Raw genomic sequence first — 25,862 nt, 5'->3', positions numbered from 1 at the left:
AGAATTTTTTACTTGAAAATGAACATCCGATGGGTTTTAAGTCTGTGACATTTGTGAATATTTTTCTCTTTCTCTTCATCAAGGCAAACTGTCAACACATGACCTTATTTTGATGTTCTGAGTAATATACCGAGATTATTATTTCAATATTTGTGGTAACCTCAGACCTCAGTCCGAGAAAACTCAATATTTAACGAAAATTGACACATATTTTGAGTTTTGAGTAAACGAGATGCGAGTCCAAAATTATCATCAAAATAATAATGATTTTGCCCCGAAATGTAGGCAACAATTTAGCCATGTGTAGATTCGTCTTAAATGAAATCTTTTTCACTTATTTGACAAAAAAGTTTGGGTTTGAAAAAGTAATTAAAATCCTAGAATTAAAATGAAATCAATTTCATTTCAATTGTCAACAATCAGATTCGATCATTTTATTTTGCCACCTTTATCAAAAATCTGCGCAAAAAACGTTTCTCTGCAAATAAGTGATTATGCATAAAGGACATTATTTTCAGTATTTTTGACGCTCTCCCGCATGTTTCCATTTTTTTAAATATCTATAACATGTGTCGTTGGTGAATCCTCCCTATCCCCTTCGTTTGAAAGGCTTTGATGGATTAGCCCTAAAAGGTATCAGAAGTAGGAAGACCTTGGGTAAGACGTCTTAGAATTTTATGCATGATAGTCTGATATTCTGCTGTGTGCTACTTTGTATCTTCTTCTATAGCTATTTGGTAGCATGTGTCTAACTGACAATTTTGGATAATAGATGTGAATATTGTCAGCCCGAGGCCAAGCCGAGGTTGACGCCATTTCGTATGAGCAAAATTCCAGTTAGGCACATTTTTTTCTGTTAAGAAAGTATGTACACCCAAACGATCCACCCAAACTAAAAAAATATCCTTTTTTTAAATCACAGATGATCTATATAAGTTACGTGTGTAACAAACATTATCAATATCAATTCAATTTTAAAGCTAACTTTTTAAGCAATCAAGAAAGTATGCACATAAAAGATGCACATAAACACTACTATAACTTCACTACTCTTCATATAATACAATTGGTACTTCAGCGATTCTAGCAGCTAACATACTTTCCAAACATTATTTTAACTTTGACTCCAGTTCCAGTATGTATGCTTTACAGAGAAAGGGCTCTCTAAATTGTTGAATACATTGCGCTTGCATAACCACATAACTTAAATTAATTATGCGGCGATGGTTGGGAAGCAGGTCTTACGTTAACTTAGAAAATCTGATTTGTAATGATGATACGTAACAGTTTCGTTCAAAAGTGAAAATACAATAACTAATTATAACTTCCATATGATCCGAAGAAAGGTAGTACTTGCCACCGCATTAGCCGATAAAGTGAGCATTCTGAATTTAGATCCGTTCAAAGTTGCTCTATGCTCTTCGCTATTGGTATGATGGCTTATAAAGGCGAATTCGATTAATCAATCAAAACTCCACAGACACTTCAAAATGTAAATGGATTGTGCTATCGAATTCCTCGTTCACATTTTGTGTGTATCAAAATTCGAAGATGACACTTGCATAGCTCTTGAAATACTACTGTACCACAAACGTAGAAAGTCATAGGTGGAATCATGTTATAGCTTTTTCAAATACGAATAAGAGCAATACGTTTAGAGTATTTTGAGATGATGTTCTCATGAATAATAATATTTTATTTCAAATACTAACTGCTGAATTCTAAATGTTTTAACCACCTGTGGCAGGTAACTTTATAACTTTTTGCACAGTTACAGCTGAGCTAGCTTCTGTGGATTACCTCGAGGCAAAGTTACCTGTCACAGGTGAGATATTCAACCCTTATACATTATTGTACTAGATTCAGAATGATATTTTCACAGTTGTAATTGTACATTTTCTACTGAAGAGTCTTTATATTGTATTGAGCAGATCTACTTCACTGCCTGCCCCATTCGAAAGTTAAACATTCCATGCCCCATGCGAAAATGATCGATTACAAATGAAATAATTTCGGTTAATTTTTCGTCAATTTTTATGTTCATGTGGTAGGCAGTAAAACAGAATACATTAGATGCTCCTACGTACTTCATTAATTCGGAAATAATTTTGTGATACTCGTAAACTTCCTCGTGTGGTTTTATGCAACTCGCTTCGGTAACTATCTGCCGACACGTGTAGTTCTATACCTTGTTGCTCAAAGGTGTGTGAGTTCGTTTTTATCGCAAAAGTGTTAACTCATATAATGAATTAATTTCGCCGCGTCCACTGTAACCTACTATTACATCCAAATTGGGTCACTTATTTCATAGTCGCGGATTGTATGTCTAGATCATCACAACGACGGAATTCCTTTTTTTTCAGATCAGCAAAAATTTAATACAACAGCGATCGCAGCATATATCTCCTATAATTCCATTAAAAAAAAAATTAAAACTTCATCGACGCATGCATCATCTTAAAAGGTTGGAAATTCATAAAACGGCACTGTTCATTACTAGAGTGTAAAATAATATTCGTGTTGCTTTCAAATAATACGCTAGTGTACGAACATATACCACCGATTTTATACACGTATACCTTGTACAACGTGCAAGAACCATACCCAGTATGCGAAAAATGTTATATTGAATTGAATACACGTATGGCAAGCTAGCACACAGTTAATTACCGCGGACTGCCGCCAGGAAGTCTATAATTCCCATAAAAGTTGAGCGCTAGGGCAGAACATGCATACTATAATATAGTGGTTATATTTAAGTTACTGAAACAACAGGGCCTTGTAAGAGATTTTTTCACTAAGGTTAACGCTCCATGTTGTTGTTTTAGTTATTGTAACATAATATCAAGATACTGCAGATTCATTTTCGTTAACTAATTATGTGCAAGTTAAAAAAGGCAAAAAGAAAGATTGTGAACATCGTAAAAATTGATCCGAAGTGAATGGTTTTTTAAGGTTGTTATTTGAATAATTATTAAATAAACTGTATTTTATCTACTGCAAGTTGAAAATATCCATAATTTTAAGCAACAATCTATTTTATTTAGAGCGAAGCATCTAGTGCGCAAAACCCCGCCATTTACTTACTAGTTAACAAAATAGCTATTATTCAGGCGGACCAAAAACGTCACTTTCTATCGCTGTATGGACAGCCAAAACGAAAACCATTTTCCATTTTTCTTCCTACTTTTTCGACCCAGTTGTGTCAATTTTTGTTCGGAATGTGATATGTTGGTGTGCCTGAATATAATAGTAGATGTACCTATTGTGATAAAATGAACGTTACTCTTCTGAGGTACATAATCAGGGCCGGGTTAATTCTTATAACTCCACTGGGCTATTTCGTTTCAACATCTAAGCTTAATGACATAGCTTAAATTTCTAGCGCCAATATTCTTAATTCTTTTTTTTAGCGCCACTGGGCTAAGCCCGTTTAGCCCATCGGTTTAATCCGGCTGTGTACATAATATGCAAACGAGCGTCTTCAATTCACTGCGAACTGTTTCACTTGTTTATATATTATGTACCTCAGAAGATTAACGTGAGTGTATTCTCATAGGTGCATATACTGCTTTATTGTAGCTCCTAGCCGAATCGGTTAGAGCGCTTACAACAACAAAATTTTTATGCCGAGGTTCAGTTCGCTTCCCAACAATAATCATTTACATAAGTGGGAATAAAAAGATGAAAAGTAGAGTTTTCGTGCGAATTTTGTTAATCCGAGGCGTAGCCGAGTTCAATAAACACACGAAAACGGGACGTTTCATCTTTTTATCCCTATTTATGTAAAATGGATTTTACATGCTAAGGGCGTCGAAAGTAGTGCTGGAAGCATGAAAAGTACGGTTTTCGACGCATGTAAAAACCTTTTGTTGTCTTGCGGCCAGAAAATGCGTCATTACTGTCTCGCTCAAAACTGGTTTTTCGCATTTTCTGGTCATAAGACAAGAAAGTTTTTTTGTTGAGGCGTATGGGATGCATTCCTCCCAACACACCTCAACAAAAAATGTCCCAGCAAGGCAGCAATGTACTATTTCTTATTTCATATTTTTTTCATTCAACAAATTGTGTAAATAAAAATAAAAAAATAAAATGGTATAAAAAATATTCAAATTGAGAAACTGAAATTCGTTTCATAATTTCTTCTATGAATAAACTTTCACATGATAAAATACAAGAGAGGCCATACTTTCTACACATACATTTTTAATACAACTAGCGATTTTCTTAAATTCGAAGACTCGGTGGTGTAGTGACTAAAGTCGTTTCAAAAATTCAGTGTTCACTGGGGTCGGGTTTTCTTTTATAAAAAAAATGAACTAGAAAAATATTTATTTTCCTAAGCGTATGCCAAAAGGCTTTTTTTTCGTATGAGAGGTTTCCCGCACGAGCCGGAGACAAGCTCTGAAATACGCAACGAAGTCGTGAAAAAAAACTTACCCCAGAGATCGTATGAAAGTTAAAACTGTAGATACGGGGTTGCATACGTTTCATGTGTGAGTTAATAAATATTATGCACTCTCTGTGAAAATGTTAAAATGACGAGTGGGAAAATCCTGATCGGCCTAGGTCAGAATGCTAGTAAATTTGAACCGATGAGTAGAGACAAGTGGACACATCAAATTTTTGTGTCCAGCCCAATATTTGTAAAAAAAAGTCCGTTCGCAGCCCAAGAATATAATACCCAAGCCCATTGCCCAGCCCACAAATCTTGTTTAGAAAAATCGCTGGTTTTAATTGTTGAAGTTTTATTTCGTAGGTGCAACAGTTCAATTATAGACATCATTACAAGCCCATTGAATGGGTAGTCTTTACTGTAGTCTCCCGTCTGATACGAAAATCTCGTTTCATTAAACATTTATAGGAATTCGGAAGTGTCAGAAATGGTTATTGGACGTCAAAGTTTAATGAAACTGCCCATGGTTTGGTAATTTGAAGCCCCTGATGCCCATACCCATGCATCGAGCCCAATCATCTCCGTCGACGAGGGCCCTGATGAAGAATGTAACCGCTACAGAGTTTAACCGCAGAACTTACAACAAAAAATCAAGTTAGTTTTTCCAACTCAACATTTAAAAGCGTCAAGTGTGTGCCGCTTATTTCCCATTTGTGAAATGTATAATCATACAACATTTTTCATCACACCTCCATTTATAGGGATTTTATAATTTCATTACAAATGCGTCATCATCGCCATATATTTTGTTTACTTTTTCTATATTTCCTTCGTCTAACGGTAGATTTTCCGTTTTTTTTATAGAGAAATTCAACCGTATCAAATTCAAGTTGTAATCATGTTCGTATTAGGCTTTTACCCATCGTCGCCTAACCGAAAAAAATGAAATAAAAAACAACGAACTCTCAAAGAGAAGATAGGCATCAGAATGAATGCGAAAAATTATAATAAAAAGATGGAAATTACATTTTCAACCATTTATATTAAATATGCTCATAAATTTGTGCCTTCACTCACAATATTGCACATATTCAACATTATTAAAGGTTTGCCTCTTCTTTTGTTCTTATTTTTGTTATAATTCGTCGCACCGTGGTATTTTTTGTATTTTTGCTCTCGTTATAGACATATGTACCTGTATGAGCAAAATTTGACCCCATTGTGTCGTTGAAAAAAAAAATCTACCGGCATTAGGCTACGATGTCGAAAGAGCACATGGGCGTCTTTCTTTCAAATTGATCAGTTACAAGTTTCCAATGTAAATCACCACATTGGTGAAACCATTTTTGACCTAAAGGTCATTTCACCGAAAGTGTCTCGAAAAATCATAACATCATAGCTGGTGTACATCATGGTGGTGTACAACTCTGTAAAATGTTTTATTGTCTGTCTGTCTGAAGATCTCATATCATGTGAGTCATATGGCGATAATTCCAATTTGTTTCCAATTTTATAAATAGAAAATTCTCCGAGGCTCTTAGATCGTGGAAGCGTTCCTAAGATCGAGGCAACGTTTCCACGTTGAATAGCATTTACAATTCTTTAGTAGACTGATCCATTAAATATGTTTCATCCTTTGCTTGTTTGGCTGTCCAGGAAATAAAGGCAGCAAGCAACGGAATGGAACATAACACAAGCCTAATTCTATAAGAAAACACTGACTTTCAGAGATCTTACTGTTAAGAATTCATTGCCGCTACAGTAAATAGTGAAAATTCTGCTTACGACGAATGCTGAGGGACGCTTTAGTGGGAGGCTAATGGGAGGTGATCAAAAACCGAAAACATGCACTTTTTGAACTGAAATTTCTCCAGGTACACGAAACGTACAAGGTCATGTGTTGTGTCATTAGATAGGTCAAAGCATGTACCTTCGGGGCAAATAGGGTTTCATAGGAGTTTAGACGCATCTACCATGAGAAATGAGCAGTTGAAGTTTTCATTTGGAAATTTCTCGATGCTGACGAAATGTACAAGGTCGTGTGGAAAGGTAATTTCACGTACTTTCATCTACAATAAAATATGAACACTTTAACCAGGTGCTTCTAAGCCCATATACGATCCTATTTGCCCTGAAAGTATGTGAAATTACCTTTCTAAACCAGTTTTTCGCATTTTCTGGCAGCAAGCAAACAATAGTAGTACAGTACTGTCCTACTGAGAAATTTTATGTTGCGATGTGTGGGATAGATTCCTCGCCTTCGGCTCGAAATACAAACTTGCCACACGCTTCAACAAAAAATGCCACAGCAAGATACTACTGTACTATTGTTTCACTTGATTTAAAGGAACAAATCTTTGTATGGACTCGAACGTTTTTTTAACGTCCCCGTCTAGGTCCTGTGCCGACCGAGCCTCACACGACCTCAAAATCATTCAATTTTTTATTTCATAATTATTTTTATCGCGTTTTTCGTACCAACAACTTCAGTCTGTGTTATGTGCGTTGAATGCAATACGCCTAACCGTGATATTGGAATATAATATAGCACTAGAGTATAATGAGTTGAAACAAGAAAGGTTTCTTTTTATGTACAATAACGCAATATTGTGTGTAAGTACAATACTCATAATGGCTAGTGAAGTGTAAGTATGTAAATTAGTGTAATTCATGGCAGAAAAGAAAACAACACTGAATTTCTATTGATTTATGAGTTGGATAAGAGAGACCGTATAAGGCACAATATTAACAAGGACAAATGCCTACACGATTATTATTAATAACACGACTAAGAGCTATTGTTATTATATAGTGAAATGTAAACTTATTTAATGGGCAGATAGTATTGAATGTTACATAGGATACGTTAAGTATTGCAATCGACATAACAAATTACATCGATGTGTTACATGAAAAAGCTACAAATTTGGGCGGAGTTACGGTCAATATGACCACGTAATGATGTAATTATAGTTACATACTTTTGTATTCCTAAAAGTCGAAAGTGGCTTATCACACACCTAGAGAAGACAAGAATGGAAAATTCGTTAACTCGGGATGAAAAAAATCTTTTCACCCGTTAAAACCCTAAAATATCAAAAATCATCATATTAACACAAAACTAACCTTCTAAAGTTTTGAAGCTATGTCTCAATTGCAAACGTTATTCGCAGTTCTATATCTGAAACAATAGGGATCGTGCGATTTTCTGAACAGAAAATTTAACCGAAAACACAAACGAAAACGCAAACGGAAAGGGCAAGTTTGACTGACTTACTGAAAAATAATTAAATTCTTATTGCAAGGATTTTAATTAAAATGTCTTTGTGTTGCGCATTAACTCAGGAATCTGGTAAACTAATTGCTTTCTCAATCAGGCCAAAATTTTCCAAGCGATAAGACTTTGATATCATCCATACAAACATCACATTTCCAAATGCTTATCGGTCAACATATATTGGTCCGATCGAGAAAACAATTAGTTTTCCGGACTCCTGAGCACTAAATAAGCATTTTGTATAATTAATCCTTGCAGTCAGAATTTTATGACTTTTTAGTGACTCTGTCAAACTTGCCCCTTCTGCTTGGATTTCCTTCAGAAAATCTGACGTTCCCTATTAGCGATTTTTCTTTGGGATAATGTAGCTTTGCCAAAGAAAAATCGGATGTGTTGGACATTCCGTTTCTGTTCGAACAATCTAACGTTCCCGTTATTTAAGACATTTCCGTAACCAAACAAAAATCTCCAAAAAATCCGCCTCAAATCAGGAATCACAAATGAAAAAACTCCTAAAACTTCCCTCAAATCAAGCGTCCTAAGTTCTTAAAATCGGTGGCAGCCCTGTATATTTCTTCAACGTCTTTCGATTTATTTCTGGATTTTCTATCAAGTGTTTAAATTTCTTAGTTAAAACTTACGGAAAATCAATGTTACCATATTATGCACAGCGTACCGTATATCGTATAAACGTATATCGACTATGATTTTCAATTTTCCTCATCCCAAACTTTCACAACATCGTAGTGATAACGACAATATTTTTTGAATGTCTGTACATCTAGGGGGAGAGTATGACATAACCGATTATAATTTTATAAAATGCTGAAGACCATTTCATGGGAATTGTAACAACTGAGCCGTGTATACGAATACAACTTTCCATATAAACTTTTTTCCAACTCGTAAGAACTTTTAAAAGCTAAAATTGGATGACAGGCAGAGATTATTTTCGGATTTTTTTTTATAATATATAGCTAGCTGGTACTTTCAATTTTTCGAAATTTATTTAATAATACGTTAGACATCACCTGAACGCGATTGCGCAAGCATATTATTTGTGACAGTAAATTGTAAATGAGACGGCACATTATGAAGCACGGAATATTCAACTTATTACTGCTTATGATCAGAACTAAGCTTATACGACTTGTCTAATGCAAAAGTTTACCATTAAATAGTAATTTACCCCTGCGAAAATGATCCATTACATGTGGACTATTTTTAGTTAGACTATTTCTTATCTACAAATCAACTTTTGCGTTGGTTAGGTAGCTAACCAGAATAAATTGGTTGCAGATACGTTACTTCATCAGTTCGGAAACAACTTTGTGATACTTGTACACTCACTCGTGTGTTTTTTAGCAACTTGCTTCGGCAAATGTTCTTCGAGAGGTAAAATTACTTGTCAAAAACACAGTTACCGAAGTTTATTGCTCAAAAATAAACTTGTAAGTTTGCTTTTATCACAAAATTGTTACCTCATGTAATGAATTACTTTCTCAGCATCTAATATAAACTACTATTACTTTTCAAAACTTTGACAGATTTCTCAACAAAAGTAAACGGATATTAATATGCCCTGTCAGCACGGTGTATACCTTATACCTTAAAAAAATACATAGTTTGAAGTTGTGGCTTGGCTCCCAAACTACAATATAGAAACCATAGAACAGAGATCAACACTTTTCACATCAAATCTTCTGATACCACATCTTCGAACAGTATTCTACATTCTATAGTTTTTGGCAGTTGAAATTAAATGAAAGATAAATTTGTGTAAAGTTAAAGCTTTACTCAACTCTATTCTCACGTACTGCGCAACAATTACATTAGGTTTTCTTTAGTTCTGATATGTCTTTCTCAAATATCACTTTTCAAAGTATCAAAAGTCTTCGTCCCAGTCAGTGAAGTAGTTTTAGTCTATGATATTTTGGCGCGAAATTTTAAAACGGCTTAGCGAATTCAAATTTTGCGCCAAAATATCATAAACTAAGAGTCACTTTCTTTGACTGGGAACAGCGAAGACTTTTAAAACTTAAAAAAATCTCAAATTGTGTTTTGTTAAGGTGAACAAACTGTACAAAAATAAAGACCAAAACTAGTTTGAATGAATTCAAAAATTGAACTTGGCTTGAAGGGAATCTTCGCTCGATAAAATTTTGTTTCTAACTGATACTCCTTATTTCTTTGAAGTTTTCCCCAATTTTTATCGCACGCATGTAACGACTATTCTGGGACAAAATCGAAAAAAAACCATTCAATATTGAAGCTGTTCGAATCTGTAGTCTAGACAAATGTAGAATCTGTTAAAAGCAAAATTGTGATGTTTCCTTAATTTTTCGGCTGTATTTGATATTTGAAAAACGAAAACTGTAGAGTGTATACGACTAAAAACATTCGTTCCAACCATAGAGTTACCGTGACACCAAAAAGAGTATTTAAAAAAGAAATATTTATTGATCATTATAAGGTATTGAAACGGTCCTGAAGACTTGATTTTATTTTAAGTTGGACCGATATATAATTCGATGGCAGAAAATTAATAAAATTGGTTGTCTGTAAAAAAGGTACTTGTCAAAATGTCATGAGAGAACACAGTAAAAAAAAGTGTAAACATAAACAACAAGTTTGTATAGCTTTTTTGAAATGTCAACGAAAATTTTCGTTTCCACTTTGGCACGCTATTCGTTTTATGTGGATTCTGATTTATTTAAAATACTGGCTGGTTTATAAAAGTTAGCCACTTTATCCACAATCATTTTCCTTTAATATTACATAAGCTTAGAAAACAACAACAAAAATGCTTACCAGGTACAGGACCGCACACTCTCGGGATAATTTCTAAAATTGCAGAGCAAGACGGATCTTCAAAGCATAATTGTCGGGCCAAGATACAATTCAATATGGCTATAGCTGATCTATTGTTTGAACCTGTAAATAAAAGAAAATAATTGAATTAACTTTCAAGAAGGCACACAACAAAAATGATTCCCTTCCAATTATAGAAATGTTGACACATGTCTCATTTTTTTTCCTTCTTTACCTCAACGACATTTTATACATAAGCTTTGATGTGCTCAGAAAAAGTCTATTAAAATTTAATGGCAGCACACAATTTCCCTAAGAGAACGAAATTCATTCAGAGAATCTTCTTTTTTTTGTGTGTGTGCGGTTGTACACAAATTTCACTATATTTAGAGAAAAGAAAATGATAAAAAGAACAAAAAAAATTGTTTCAAAATAAAAAAAAAATTATTCTTAACATGTTTATTTTCTTGTGGCGCATCTCCGGATCAGGTGAATCCGCATGTATAATATGCCAAACAAAAATTTAATCGTTTATATACATGTGAAGAGCATTCCCACACCGACAACGAAAAATTCATTTTCATTTAAATATACATTGTCAACGTAAATACTTATGAAAAAGAAATTTGCCTGTAACCACTTCATATTATATGAAATTTCTCAGTATTTTCATTTTTTTTTTTCTATAATATACTCTTTTGTAATCTAATACACATCTAATTTTACAAGACTGTGGGGAAAAAACAATTTCGTTTTTCTTATTATATGTAATATTTATACTTAATTTCCGGTTGCTGACGTGAGACGCTTTGTGAAAAGATGAAAATATATATTTTTATTTTATTTTTCCTTTTTATATTGTTTTCCAGGTAAAAGATGATTTTATTATTTTAATTGAGTATTTTATTATAAAGATGGTTTTTCAATGGTTTTTTTTCCGAGACGGTAGACTGGTATCTCCAATCTCTATCAGTATTTTCTGCTATGAAAAATGAGATAGTAGATACATATTTTCGTATTATATATATCTACACAAAATACATTATACTTTATCTACTGCATTATGATATTAGGAGAGTAAAACGGCAAAACAAAAATGAGGATTATTGTATAAAATGAAGTAAGTATATTAGATATGAAGTTTGATCTCATTGAGAAAACTTTTTCTTTATTACATTACAAAAAGGATTTTATTAAGCTTCTTTCTAGAAAATTTAAGAAATCCGTTTTTCTCTAATAAAAATTTATGGATTTGTTGAAATGAAAAAAAAAGACGAAGGAATCAGGGACCATTTCAGTGTAATATATACAACGTCAATCATATCATGTTATCATTATTAATTTCTAGCAATCCTCTCATACACAAGCACGTTACTTTCATATGCGCTGAACTTTTGATACAAGTTTTTTTTTTTGTAAAAGTATTCTTACTCGTAATCCGGATAGAAGTCTATCACAGAAAGAGTTGATTATCTTGCCTATCGCACAGTCCACATTAATAAATTGAATTACACTTCAATTAAATAAACAATTCCATAATTAGCTAGAACGTAAAATTATCGTCATTTGCCAGAGGAAGGAGGGCATTGTTCAGAAAAAGCAGGAGAATATTTTTTGCCAAACTATTGATGGTGTTTCAGTTATCGAATAAAACTCTAATTGCAACTGGCGGAAATGTCAGGGCATCAGATAAGAATTGACTTTGAAATTTTCCAACGACAATATGAAATCAGAGACAAATCCGATTCATTCAACAAGCAATTGATTTTACATTGTCGTTGGAAAGAGTCCGCCAGTTAACATTAGGGTTTTTTTGAACTTATTGGTAAAATAAACCTGTCAATAGTTTGGGCAAAACATTTTCCAACCAGGAAAATAACAATCCCCAATAAGTCTCTTATGAATGACGTTTTATACGTTACCTTCAATACATAAATCTCAACTATTTTTTTTGTACTTTTTATACTCACTGACCGGTCACAGGTCACACCCTTCCAAGTACTAACACACAACAGAATTATTGATGATTAACTTCATAATCGCACTACACTACGCATGCGGCTATCTGAGATACTTAATAGATTAAGGTTAGCTAACTTAGAGTGTGTTTATTACGTAGGTGGAAGCAAGGGTATAATCGCTATAACGTACCAATACCCACTACTGACCGGTGGCGACTCACCTGACGAACTTATAATGCGAGAACCAACTCCTTACTCTATTCAGTGAACTTTTTTTTTTGAACTGATGGCACAAATGTTTTTATTACAATTGGTTTGTAATTAGGCCACGGATGATTTTAATGCAACATTTTGTATTTGACTACAATTTGTGGGTTAAATTCAGTGTATGATAAAGCTTAGTATTTCTGAGTTTTTTTAGTTTGGGGGCTGAGCCAAGGCTGAGCATCTTACATTGTTTCGCTTCTAGATGTTTCAAAAAGCTAACAAAAATGCCGTGAAGTGAAGAGTCTCGCCGGCCTGATGATGTCTGACCCGAACTAAGGGTGGACACAGTTATCCATAAAATGCAAATGCAAATCTTGAAACTCTGCCACGTCTTTAAATCTCTAAATTTAAAATTCCCTTTATATTATGTCTCTTGTCTCTGTCTCATTAAAATTGCTTACAATAATGTTGAAAGCCCCGTTCAAAGGTAGAGTTGAATAAATGGCTATCGACTATACATAAGTATATCCACCTGTATACAATAGTTATTTATGGAAAAAGGTTGGTTCGGGCTCTATGAATTTCGTATTACGAATTATTATAAAAATGCAAAGAAAAACAGTTTGGGAATTTTTGGGAATTAATTTCCAAATATTAGGCCTGGATCGAAAAAATAATTACTTTGCCGGAGGACCTGTGATCGCGCCCTACACATTGGCATTTTTTAAAAACCAAAATCAGTCGAGTTCGAATTGAATTATTTTTCTGTTGACAGAAGAGAGATGTACAAAAATATACGATAGACAGGATATAGGAGTTTCTAGCTTCGTATGAATTCCCTTATTATTTATAGATAAATATTTCAGCCAAATTCACGGAAGGCCGAAAAGTATCAAGCATTGATGCAACACTTCATCCCCGAATTGTAACTGCTAAACGCTGGCACAGAAAACTGGTTGCATATAATATTGGTCGAAGATTAAAATGAAACGAACGAACTCAATTGTTTGACATAATCATTTTTTATGGGAATTGTCATTGTATTGGTCTTCCTGAAAATCAACAATAGTCGAATTAATGTGATGTATAAATGGTTATCGTATGTATTTATTAAAACCACACACCGAAAAATATCATGGATTAAACTGAAATCTGTTTTTTCATACCTAGGACTTCGTCGCACTTTTTCTCCGTCCAATATGAAAAATACTATTCGTACCACGGACTAAAAGTCTTTTTTAGCGTATTCGATTCCAGACCTCGCCTTCGGTTCTGTATGGAAACTTCTAACACGCTAAAAAAGACTTTTGGTCCTAGGTACGAAATGTACTATATATTTGAAAAGGGACCAGCGGCGGGTTCATTTTAATTTTTTGCAAGTGTCTTTAAAATAAACCGTTTGCAAGATTTATTTGAATTGAAAGCCTAACTTTGCCGATCAAAAATGGTTATTAGATTATTGAGGTCTTGAAGAATATAAGTGACATGTACGAGAGCTTGTCCGAGTATTAGCACTTGCCCCTATATACTTCGAGACGTCAATACACTCTTTCACTGTAGTAGGCAAACAACAGATGATAATATTTATTAAAATAGTACATTTTGATACCGGTGAATTAGGCCAGCATTATTAACTGGCAGGGACTAACATAAGGATTTTCCCGTGGGTGGGAATTCGACGAAAAGGCGCAGATATGACTTACTAATTCTTACTTAGAGGCGCCAAAAACAATGATTAAAAAAGTCGAATTTTTCCTAGAGAAATTTTTCTGGTGAAAATGCCCGCGTTTGTTTTGTTGTCATCTAATTTGATTTCCCATTTTGCAGAATAATTTGAGATCTTACCAATGGCATGCAATTTCTTGATAATTTTGCCATTTGGCAAAACACATATGCAGTAATGATCTGCGAAAAACGTCTTTTCACTATGACTTACGTTACAATCAAATCTGAAGTGAATATGTAATAAAGGGTAGGACACAGCACGCTTCCTTGTGGGACTACTGCTAGGATATGAGCTAGATATCCTAGATTTCTGACAATTTGGTACAAAGAACGCTTTTGTGGAAATGATTGAACAATTTTAATAAGATAGAAAGGAAACTTTCGAAGGAACATTTTGAGTATGAGACTCTTATGCCATGCACTATCAGAGGTCTTCTCTATGTCAAATGTGAACAAGCCTGTAGAGTTTTTCTTATTTAGAGCTTGTTGGATATGATTAGCTACCCTGAAAAGTTGATGATTCGTCGAATGTCCAGATCGAAAACCGAGCAACAAACAAAGATGTTGTTTGTTTTAATAAACAGCCGTAATCGATTCAAAATAATTTTTTCAAAGATTTTGCTGATGGAGTTTGGCAGGCTAATTGGTCTGTAGTTGCTAGCACCTGATGTATCCTTAAGGAATGAAGACTGCTTTTGCAATTGCTAACTAGCTTAGTAATCTTCCACAGTTGGTTGGAGTATTTTTTCAACTGTGAAAGTCTGTCGTTCCACCTTTCCTTATTGAAGAATTTAAATTGAGCTTTGATCAATATTGTTCAGATGGTTAATTTTCTTGTGAATACTGAGAACATGGTTTCGCTGCCACTATCGATTTTTTTAATTTCTAACTGATATTAACTTTAATATCGTGTTGTCTAGAGTCAGCGAGTGGTCGACAGTCTTGTACACAGGAATGGTGAGGCTGTCCAAGAGGATGTCAGCCTCTTAATTCTTAATCAAATCATCAATGAACGACTTGGAATTTAAGTGGTACGGATCTGTCAACCTCCTGATTGTTACGCTAAAACCAACTTGTCACGAACTAAACGAAAACTAAACTAAAACTAATCGAAAACTTGGAATAAAATCAAAGTACTTTTTACGTTTTTGTAAAAATTTGTAGTGTGGGCAAAATTAAATTCTTGGATGGGAATTCAAAAGGCGCGGGTGGGAAAATTCCCCTCCACGATGTTCCTTAGGTTAGTCCCTGTTAACTGGAGTGTATATTAAGAGTGTAATTTACAAGAGAGTATTCTGCGTTCCATATTCTCTGGTATCATGTAATGTTTTATTGCGTGAGCGAAAACATATAAACCGAACGATCAAATGATCGACATAATAATGTAGGACTTATCAACTCTAGGTAAATAATAATCACGTCACGCATATCGCACACTATGACAGAATTAATATTCGGTATAATACCCTGAAAAACAGCATTGTTGACATATTCACGCGTATGCAATAATATATATATTACACACTTGTCACGAAGAAGGCTTGCCGAGACTGAAAGTGACAAGTGTGTACTCTATTTTATCACATATGCGAAAACGAGACAACAACATAGACCTTTATATAGTTTTACCACAACAGCGAGAGAGTGAGCTTCAACCGTATAAACAGCTTTGATTGTTTGTGACCTCATAAACAGCTGAAGCAAATTCATGGTGAAATTTTACTGCCTCCGTCTGTAACCATAGGATTAAACCGAAATCTTTGAAAAACCTACAAAAGTTTCTAGTCTTTCAAAAGCTGAACAGTTTAAACCATGATTTTTCTCTGTGCAGGACCCCGGTTTGGTTGCCACTATTTTCATTTGTGGAATCGTAACAATACTATATTTTATACATTAAATGCATTGTGTACTATATATTATTGATAAAAAGTGGGTTCCTTGCATTATTTCATGCATTTATATATTTCGATTTATTTTTGGAAATTTATTTTGGTTTATGTTCGTCAATTTGTCTCTACATTCTTTCATTGCTGTTATTTCAATTAATAATTTTTTTTATTAATGGAACCAACGAACCGGTCTATAAAAAATGTTTGCATAACTTCAATGTTGTTAGAAATGTCGTTGAATCCCGTAGGCAACGAACGCCCCCACTGAATGTCATATTTAAAATCTCTTTACTTAAAGATTCTTTATATAGAAGCAGGGTCGTCCTACATTCGAAGGAAATTCAATCCGTTTTGCCTCCTTTAAGTGTAAAAGTAAAAACAGCACATTGGCTGTAAGATTCTGAGGAGTGCAGATAAATTTGTCGAAAATTTGAACAAGAACCATCACTAACTGTCAATTGAGTAAAGTTCAGGTCTCAAGAGAAAGGACGTATTTCTTTAATATTGAACTTGTTGTATGTGACTACAACTTCTGGTTTTTGGTTCACCTGATGGCGGGTTTTGCAAACTCTGCTGTTACAAATTTATTGAGTAAAAAAAAAAAAAATCAAACATGGTATCGTGAGTGAGTACACATTGTTAAACTATAATTTAAAAACTTGTTTTAATCCCTCATTTTCTGGTAATGTGTTTAAAATACCACTCACAACGTTGGATGGCAATTGAATTCCGTTCCTTTAAGTATTTCTTACTTTTAGAATCTCCCGTCTTTTCGTTCAACATCGAACTAGGTTATTGGATTAAAGCTTAAACCTTCCTCTGCAACGGATCCTGCTTCTCGAATGCTGACGTGATATTGGACGAGTTGGCAACACTTCGAGCAACACCTGTTGGTTCGAGTATTGTAGGAATGTTCAATGTTTGGTGGATAATATGGTTCAACTAGCGATGACTCGTTGTGAAATTTTCTAGCAACCATTTTCTATGGATCAGACATATTCTTATACCACGACGTAACGCCGTTGCAATTTTGAATGTTGTCGCAAATTTGCTTGAAGCCAATGGTTTGATTTATTAGTGTTTTCGTTCTTGCTGTTATTTGTTCTTTTAAATTTGACATGTGAAGGTTTTTGGTGATCTTTTTCCTCCGAATTATTTGTTTACGTAACAGAAGTTTTGCTTTAATAAAATTCCGTCGCTGTGAGACTGAAAGGTTGACTCCCGATAATTAACCAACCGTTGATGCTATATACAACCTTTGAACTGTGTGCACTTCAATCGACAGTCGTGGTACTTGGTTCAATACTTCAATTGAACCGAATTCAAACTCATCTGTATGCATTTTGAATGGTTTGCATATCATGGAAAATCTAATGTACCATTAATGCTCATTGAAAATCGATCACAACAAGCAGGTACTGCATACCGAAAGGCACACAATGAAGAGTCGCCAATGTGGGAAAGAGAAGTCAAATTGGAAAGGCCAGTATGGCCAGTCCGCACCTGACAGTAATCCATTTCACTGAACCGATTTTAATAACTTAGTCTGAATTCGCAGTCATCCGTTTTGGTTCCATGACAGCTGGCATTTTAAGCAATAGGGCATAGAGCAACAGAGGAAAAATGGAGACAAGACGGAATGAAAATGGACGACTCTAAGGCCACCTTTATTTCAATTGCCTACGTTGTCACCGTTCTTTTCAGATGAAACTTCAAGTAGGTGGGAAATCAAGCGCTCCGTTTTCTCTCTGTTAACACTTTAAACAATAAAAAAGACGCATGGTTTAAGTGGAAATCAAGCCTTAGAATTGTATCCATACTTTTTTGAAGTCATTATACACACTGTTAACCGACAATAAATAAGTTTGACTACGAATTTAAATTGGCTGTACTAGCTACACATTCTAAATTTATCTTGCCGACATTAAATATTTATTTGAACATATTTTAAAAGTGATTTTGGTCTCTAAAATAGTAGAAATGAAAGATTATTAGGTAGCTAGCTGTACCATTATAGTATAACCATATTACATTGGTACTTCTACACCATTTACGGAGCATCATCCCTTCTTTCCAACATCAAAATTAGCATTTTATCTAAACATTTTACCACGATGAATTGCCTTTCTACAAAACCATTTCCTAACTACGAAATTCATCCCGCAGAAAGTATGGTTCACCGTAAAATAAACATATTATTACTTCCGCTTCAGTGTCTGTACAACATCTTTTTCATTTTAATGTGCGATAAGACAAACATATATAGTACTTGTAGGTACTTAGTATTCATATTAATTTTACCGCAAAGATCCTAATGATTTGATAAAAGTCTGGAAGTGTAAAGTCAACTTATGAGGAAGACATATTGGTTAATGTTCCTATGTCATTATTTATTAAGTGCCTGAAGCTTCCCTTCGTATGTGAATTCTATTTGAAATATTCACCATTCTATTGGTACATATTATATTACACGATAGTGAATTTACATCGGTAATCAAAACTTTGGATCCTGGAATTTCTGCTTTAAAATTATGTTAACGTTTGGTTGTTATAATTATAAATTATAAAGTCTATACCAATTTGGTTAGCTATAATATTTATTTCAGTAATGGATAATTGGTGAATAATAAATGATGCAACGAAATTTCATGAAAATGATTTTATTTTTAGAATAAGAAATGATAATATTCCCATTATCGATTGCATGGGAACCCACGTTTGTAAAAAGTTTTGGCGGATAAAAAGGGTAAAGTTGTTAACGCTCTACATTCTGTCAGTCAACACATTATTAAAATAAAAATAATTTTTTTGGTTACAAATTGTTACTCGCAATGGAAATAATGTTACCGTAGAAACACAACATTTCCAAAAGTGTCGAAAGCATTGTCCTTTTTGTTTAACAATTACAGGTACATGGAAGGTTAATTGATAAACAGGACTCTCTACTTTTATTGTAATTTCAACAAACGGTCAGAATAGTTTCATGGTGCAGGTATACTTGTAATTCCGTGCGACTTGAGCTCTTCAAGATTTTTCATTGTTTGTCATGAAAGTTGCGGAAAGCGGAAAAATATTTTTCCAGCCGGAAAAGTCATCTATACGAAGACATTTAAAGTCGAATATCTATTAATGGTTAAAAAAACCACAAGGGAACCAAAAGAAACGGCTGAATTCCCTACAGTTCCATAGTTCTAGGATAGGGTAGATAGTATATGCCATGATGTCACTTCTTGTTAGGGACTGAGGTCTGATGACTTCAAATTTGTTAAAAGTACAAATTTTAGCCGAAAAAATGTCAAAAAAATTGAGAACTTAGAACAAAGAAGTAGTAGAAACATCAGGATTAGACATTATTTTGGATGAGTTACACCTTCAATAGCCACAAAAATGGGACCAATAAATGAGTATTGTATACCAAGGGGTGACAATAGGAAATTCCAACAATGCAAAAGTTTGAGTTCACAGTCGAGAAAATAGTCATTTTCTGACCTCAGCTGAAACTTCGGGAGCCTTTGTTGTGAAAAACGTTGAAACGTCAAAACAAAGTGACAGTTGTAAAGAGAAAAAAGGTATTTACAAAAGGTATACAACTTTTCATGCTGAGGGCCTAGATTACGAGAAAAATTTCGTAATTTATGCTCTAAGCATGAAAAACCCCACTTGCTTTCGAGACTTTAGGTTGCATGGGTCCGGAAACAAAGAAATTTATTGATAAATTGGGCTCTTTCATGAAAAAGGCAACAGGTGAGGTAAAATCGAAAGAATACCTTCTGCAAAGAATTTCGATCGCAATTCAACGTGGTAACGCTGCTTGTATTTTGGGAACATTAGGGAAGAAGAAGATCGATGATATTTATTTACTGTAGTTTTTAATTTTTGAGAAAAGATAGATTTTTCACCGGCTGCGCCATTGTGAGCAGTCTTTTTTGTCGCATTTAAAATGAAAAAAAAATTTTGCGTTAAAAAAAATTAAAAAACTTGCTCGCTCATGAGAAAAACAAGAGGAAGAGTTGAAAAAATACAAATTTTCTCATCTGACTTCTTGTCATCAGAGAGAGCGTCAACAAAACACCGTCTTTCCACTGCATTTGAGCTTTCGTATAAGTAATTGCAATTTTCATAAGGAAAATCGTCAATAAAGTACCAAACATAGACCTTTCCATAATCCTTGAACAAAAATGAAGTAGAGGGGCAGTCGATTTATTTAAACACCTTTATTGGTATGAACTGTAGATTCTACAGTTTAGAATCTTAAATTTTGGTTAATTTATTACCAGTGTTGATTCGAACTTATTCCCTTTTACAAGTGTAATTAGAAGATTAGCTATACGTGGGGACCTGTGATTGACGATCTAATGACTGAGGTCCGAAAAGCGGGGAAGTTGTGTTAAAATTTCTTTGCAAGAAATGCTAGAAATAGTATCCCAATTTATAGCTACGGTGGATACCTCACAACGACTCCGTTCCATTTCCACCGAATACAAGTTTCCCAGAACAGAAGAAATTTTTCAACTTTTCGACTTTAAAGGCTTTCATACAAGCGTCTTTTCCGGCTGGAAAAACAATCTTACATTTTCCAGGAAAAAAGTTGCTCCACAACTTTTCGTGGCAAACAACGTTGAACAGAGAACTTAAGGCGCACGGAGCTTTTTTTTCGATACAAAAACCTGGACTAACAATGTTACGAGAATGAAGTTGATGAAGGCAAGCAAGTATTTATTGATGACTCCGCTTGTTTGTGCGAAAGTAACGCAGACTCCACAATGATTACAGTAAAATCAAACGATTTTCTTGTGTCAATGCTTGGGCACAAGGGCACGTTTCGGTTTTGAAGGAACGCTAACTATTGGATGTGGATATACGATGAAAGGTGCCAATTTTTAGGCTTTGGTTCGGCTCGCTCATGTTTTATTGTACGAGTTGACGGGTATAATCGTCTAGCATGAACATAGAAAATATTTGGAGGGTGATCAAATCGCTGTAGGCACTGCGTTTCTTTTGTAAAGATAGATGTCTTGTTTTCGTAACGATAACAAGTCATCTATCTTTACAAAAGATGTTCTGTTATAATGGCGCAAGCCACATACATTGTTTGTATCATTTTCAAATTTGACAGCTGTGCGGAAAAACGTGGTTTGAACCCTTATTACAGAACATCGTTTAGTTAAAACATACAATACAAACAATCCCAAGCGGTAGCTCTTATCACTAAGGCCTTAAAATTTGACACCTGTCAATACAGTGTTCACGCTAGGACCAGTGCTTTGGTTTCGAAGTTACAAAGTTACTTTTTCAGCTGTGAGCAGTTTAATTTTTTTTTGTCATTCTTGTTGGTTTTTTTTAAATGGGTAATAAGGAAGGTCTGTCTTCTCTTGCAACATATGTTATTCTCATTCCATTTTTTCGACTTGTTCGTCAAATGTCGACGGTTAAAACGTAACACTTTGTCGAACAAAATCAAAAATTGATTAGTTCAATTATTGAATATTAAAGGGACCAAAAATCATTGAACTTGTCCATAATTGTGTGAATTCTTGTCAGAGTGTATATAACAACACTCAGACTGCAGACGTAGTATATGACAAAACAAAAGGAAAAGTCACTTATCCAGACACCTCGAAACATTTGTTCAGTCTCTTCTCCGCGCCTCATTAAATGAATAATCTTAAAACGAAACACAAACATAAATACTTGAATTTTACAGACAAAATCGTTTCATCAAAGTGTTTGGGTCCTCTAAAGAAATACATTACATACACGCCATCGCCAAATAAGAAATTTTCTCTTTTTTTATGAATTTATCAAATCACGTACAAATACAAGTTATTCCCAAAGTAAATAGAAAAATATTGGTCTCTAGATACGATTGAATGGATAAAAAATTCAACGTTATGTCGGCTTGTCTGATCGACTTTCTTGTTCTGATCCATTGATTTATTTCGCTCATCAATTTGAAATTTCTCACTATTCGATATCTTAACTGGGGGGTTACCCGACATCGGTCGCTGTTACAATTTATTCATCCCTTTCGTCATATAGTTTTTGCATTTATCAACTTTACAACATTTTGTGTGATTCACGTTGAATATTGAATATATTATCCAAAGTTCGCATGTGTATATATGGCTGAAGTAGATCTTAATGCTGACATACGTATACACATGAATCGCATACGTATACGTATATACATCAAAAATATAGTAGAACAAGAAAAAACTCATTTTTCAAAGATTTTTTTTTTTAAATTCAAAAAGAAGAATCTCTCAAAGAACATCCATAAATATAACCCGTACATAATTTTCTGTACATGCACGTGCTTATAGCCATAACATTTTCCATAGATAAATACAGTGAGGGAAGAGGCAAGAGTATATAGACAATTCCAAAGATAATACGAAACAGGAGTGAGTGTCATTCAACATTTTGGCTTTGGTATAATTTTTTTTCACTCCTTGCATTGCGAATATAGGTATAGGATGTAAGAGCCATATAATACATTTATGCTGAAAAATAAAAGAAAATGTTGGGATGAAAACCTACAGTGTATTTCAATTTATCACAAAAGGTATTGTCTCAGTACGTAAGTACATATCGAGAAAATATTCATGTGTTCGGGTATATTGCCGGGGAAAAGAAGTTTGTGATATTCTTCATAAAGTTGAGTGAGTACGTTGTGTGGATGTGGTTGGTTATTAACATTGTATTTTAATAAATGGCTCAAAGTAACTGCGTTGTTATTATATATATATATATATTTTAGTCACGTAAATAGTGCGCGATTGTGTGTTAAAACCGCATTTTTAAAGCGGAAAGTTTTAAATGATTGTCGCAAATAAAAAGAAGAAATTTCAATTTTTCTTTGATGTGGATTTTCATCACTGAATAATAGATGTAGGTGTGCTCTGTCTTGCACAGATGCTAGCGAATTTGGAAGGTTTATACCGCTTGCGTCAAGTTTCTTTTTCGACTATTGCTTCTTGGTTTCTTATTGTCTCCGATCAAGGCAGGAAGCGTATGTCTGACTACAGTGAATTGACAGAGCGCCGCCGTTGAACAGCATCCAATAGATAAATGTTAGCTCGCTCAGGGTGTGTTTATAACATAGGTGGAAGCACGGGTTTTCTTCAGTGGGTATAATGTGCCAACTTGAAGAAAAAAAAACCGCCGCTGACCGGTGCTGACTCGCTTGACGACCGAATAATGCGAGAACAAAATCCTTATTCCTATCTTCAGTCGAAATATTTCGATTGTTTATTCGCTAATTTGACAAAAATGAAGCAGACGATTTCACATTGTTCCTGTGGTAAACCAGACTGTGATACCTCTTACGTTCGTTTGGTGGATTAGTGTCATAAAAAATTTGATTTTTCTCGATTTCTGTCTCGTTGGTGAATTTTAGTCTTCCATTAAAATGAAGAATCGATTTGATTTGTGGATTTAGTTTTCATGATACATTAGAAATTAGTGTTTGTAAAATTGAATAAGACATGTTCGATAATTCATTCGATTATGCATTCCAGACCTAAAAGGGTGACTTATTACGTTGACGGTTTAAGGGGGACCACATTCAGCATTAAAGCGAAAAAAATATGAGAATACACTGACAGATTACGAAAACGTTATCAGAAAATGTAATAAAACTAATTGAGATGAAATATTACACTATCGAATAATTAATCAGCTTAAAACCAGGCCATACTATTTAGTGATCCCTTGACTGACGAGTCTTTATTTTTTCGAAGATAATCGATGATAAAATTTCGGAATAACCGATACAACATTGACTCGATTTTCAATTATCGATATCGATTAACATTTGATTGATTTTTTTTAAATATCGATGATCGATTCCTACCATGGTAGCCAGATCATTAGGCCCATATTGTCCATCTACGAACTTGTCCTCAGGAATTATATTCTTAGGCAATTGGAGCCAATTTCAGCAAAATTACTAAGATAATCGTGCTTTAAAGAAAACAGACAAAAATACTTAGTACAGTCTTTCACATTTCAAATGTCTCACTGTCAAATTTTTTTGAGAATTTCATTGTGTCATTGCGAATTCACAATGGCATTCTTTGAAAAAAATGACAGTGAGACATTTGAAATGTTAAAGCCTGTATAATAGTATAATATCGTCCATCTACGAACTCGGCCTCAAACATATTTATTGGTCGTCGGATGATAACAAACTTTTAAAAATCGGATCAGAATTACTGACTTTATCGTGTTTTTACGATGTTTTTGGTCAACATTTCATGAAATCGATCATAGTGAACTTCTCAAGACGTATTTGCTGCCTTAAGACCCTGACTTTCAGTCAACGGAATAACCAAAATTAACACGTTGCCGGTTACTGTGATTTGTCAACTTTAGGCACACCGGAAAGTGCTAAGGAAGTCGAGGAAAATTTGACTTTTGATTTTTAGAAATTTATTTGGAGGTATTCCTCGACTCATTTAGCACTTTCCGGTGTGCCTAAAGTGCCCGCTCGAGCATTATGCCCTACGTGTTATTCGTACGTAATTTCGTTTTGGAGGTTATTTGCATATGTCCCAAGGCTAACATTGATTGTAGATTCGGTGAAATTAAGTATTCTCTTCTCTCCAGAGAAGAAAGGTTCGTGTTTTGACTGATTAATAAAATCATTCAACACCCAATAAAAATGGATTTTTCGTTTTCCATATTACAGTCGTTATAATTGGTAACTAGGCATAAAAGTTTACAATAGGCGCTACTTAACCAACGTATAGGGTTAAGTCATTAAGCACAAAAAATAAATAGAGAACGATAGTGTTCTCTGTGAATCGTAATGCAAATAAAAAATTCAAGAAATAATTGGTCAACCACCCAGTCCTCATCATTGATTTTGATTATAAATCATTGGATTTAATTTTCTGGAACGGCACGAAAGACGATTAGCTCCGACGTATATTTACTGAATTTATTAAAATTACGTGTAATTTGAAATCAGAAGGAAGTTATAAGCGTTGATATACTTTTTTCGTTTTTTTTTTTTCATATTTTATTATTATATTATTGACTACACTCACTACACATTTGCATAATATACCTAATAATGAAGTTTATATAACGTGTTATAAAAATCCAACGAAAAAAATATATGTAAAAATGAGTGATGTTTAGTTAGTATGCTGTACACTTCCAAGATGGTAACTGCACGCACACCCCATTAGTTCACATAAAGTTATGAAATATACTCCCTACTTGCATAATAAGACGGCTGGGCGAAATATATATAAAATAAAGCTTTTTAACTGCTGCAAAACTAGCTCCTTACGATATAATGGTTAATTTAACGTTCCAAATATAAGAACGAGGTAGATCAAATTGATATAAAAATAAGGGAGTTCAAACATGAGTTTTTAAAATATAATTTGAATTATAAGAGCAAAAAAAGTCATGCTCTCAAGTCGCGCTGCGTTGTATATTTTACTATTTTGTAGTTTTGATCAATTTGTATGCATTCTGGACGGAAAGGGGGAACGTGATGCCTCGAGGAAGAAGTAGATCAAGTCAAGAATTACTTCAAGTTCGTTGCCATAAAACAATCTAAATTTTACAGAGAGCACATT

General features: G+C 34.1%; 1 protein-coding gene across 2 annotated transcripts in view; it reads right to left on the bottom strand.

Moving 5' to 3' along the window:
• Positions 1 to 25,862, bottom strand: part of LOC119067582 — a 134,242-nt gene that overhangs the window by 69,455 nt on the left and 38,925 nt on the right. For both annotated transcript variants that reach the window (XM_037170677.1, XM_037170678.1), the window contains exon 3: positions 10,485 to 10,607. In XM_037170677.1, coding sequence (XP_037026572.1) covers positions 10,485 to 10,607 — 123 coding nt within the window. The remainder of the gene's footprint in view (positions 1 to 10,484; positions 10,608 to 25,862) is intronic.

The sequence above is a fragment of the Bradysia coprophila genome (genome assembly GCF_014529535.1).
Source record: "Bradysia coprophila strain Holo2 chromosome X unlocalized genomic scaffold, BU_Bcop_v1 contig_12, whole genome shotgun sequence".
NCBI lineage: Eukaryota > Metazoa > Arthropoda > Insecta > Diptera > Sciaridae > Bradysia > Bradysia coprophila.
The sequence above is the reverse complement of the archived record's forward strand: the minus strand, read 5'-3'. Positions and strand labels throughout refer to the sequence as shown.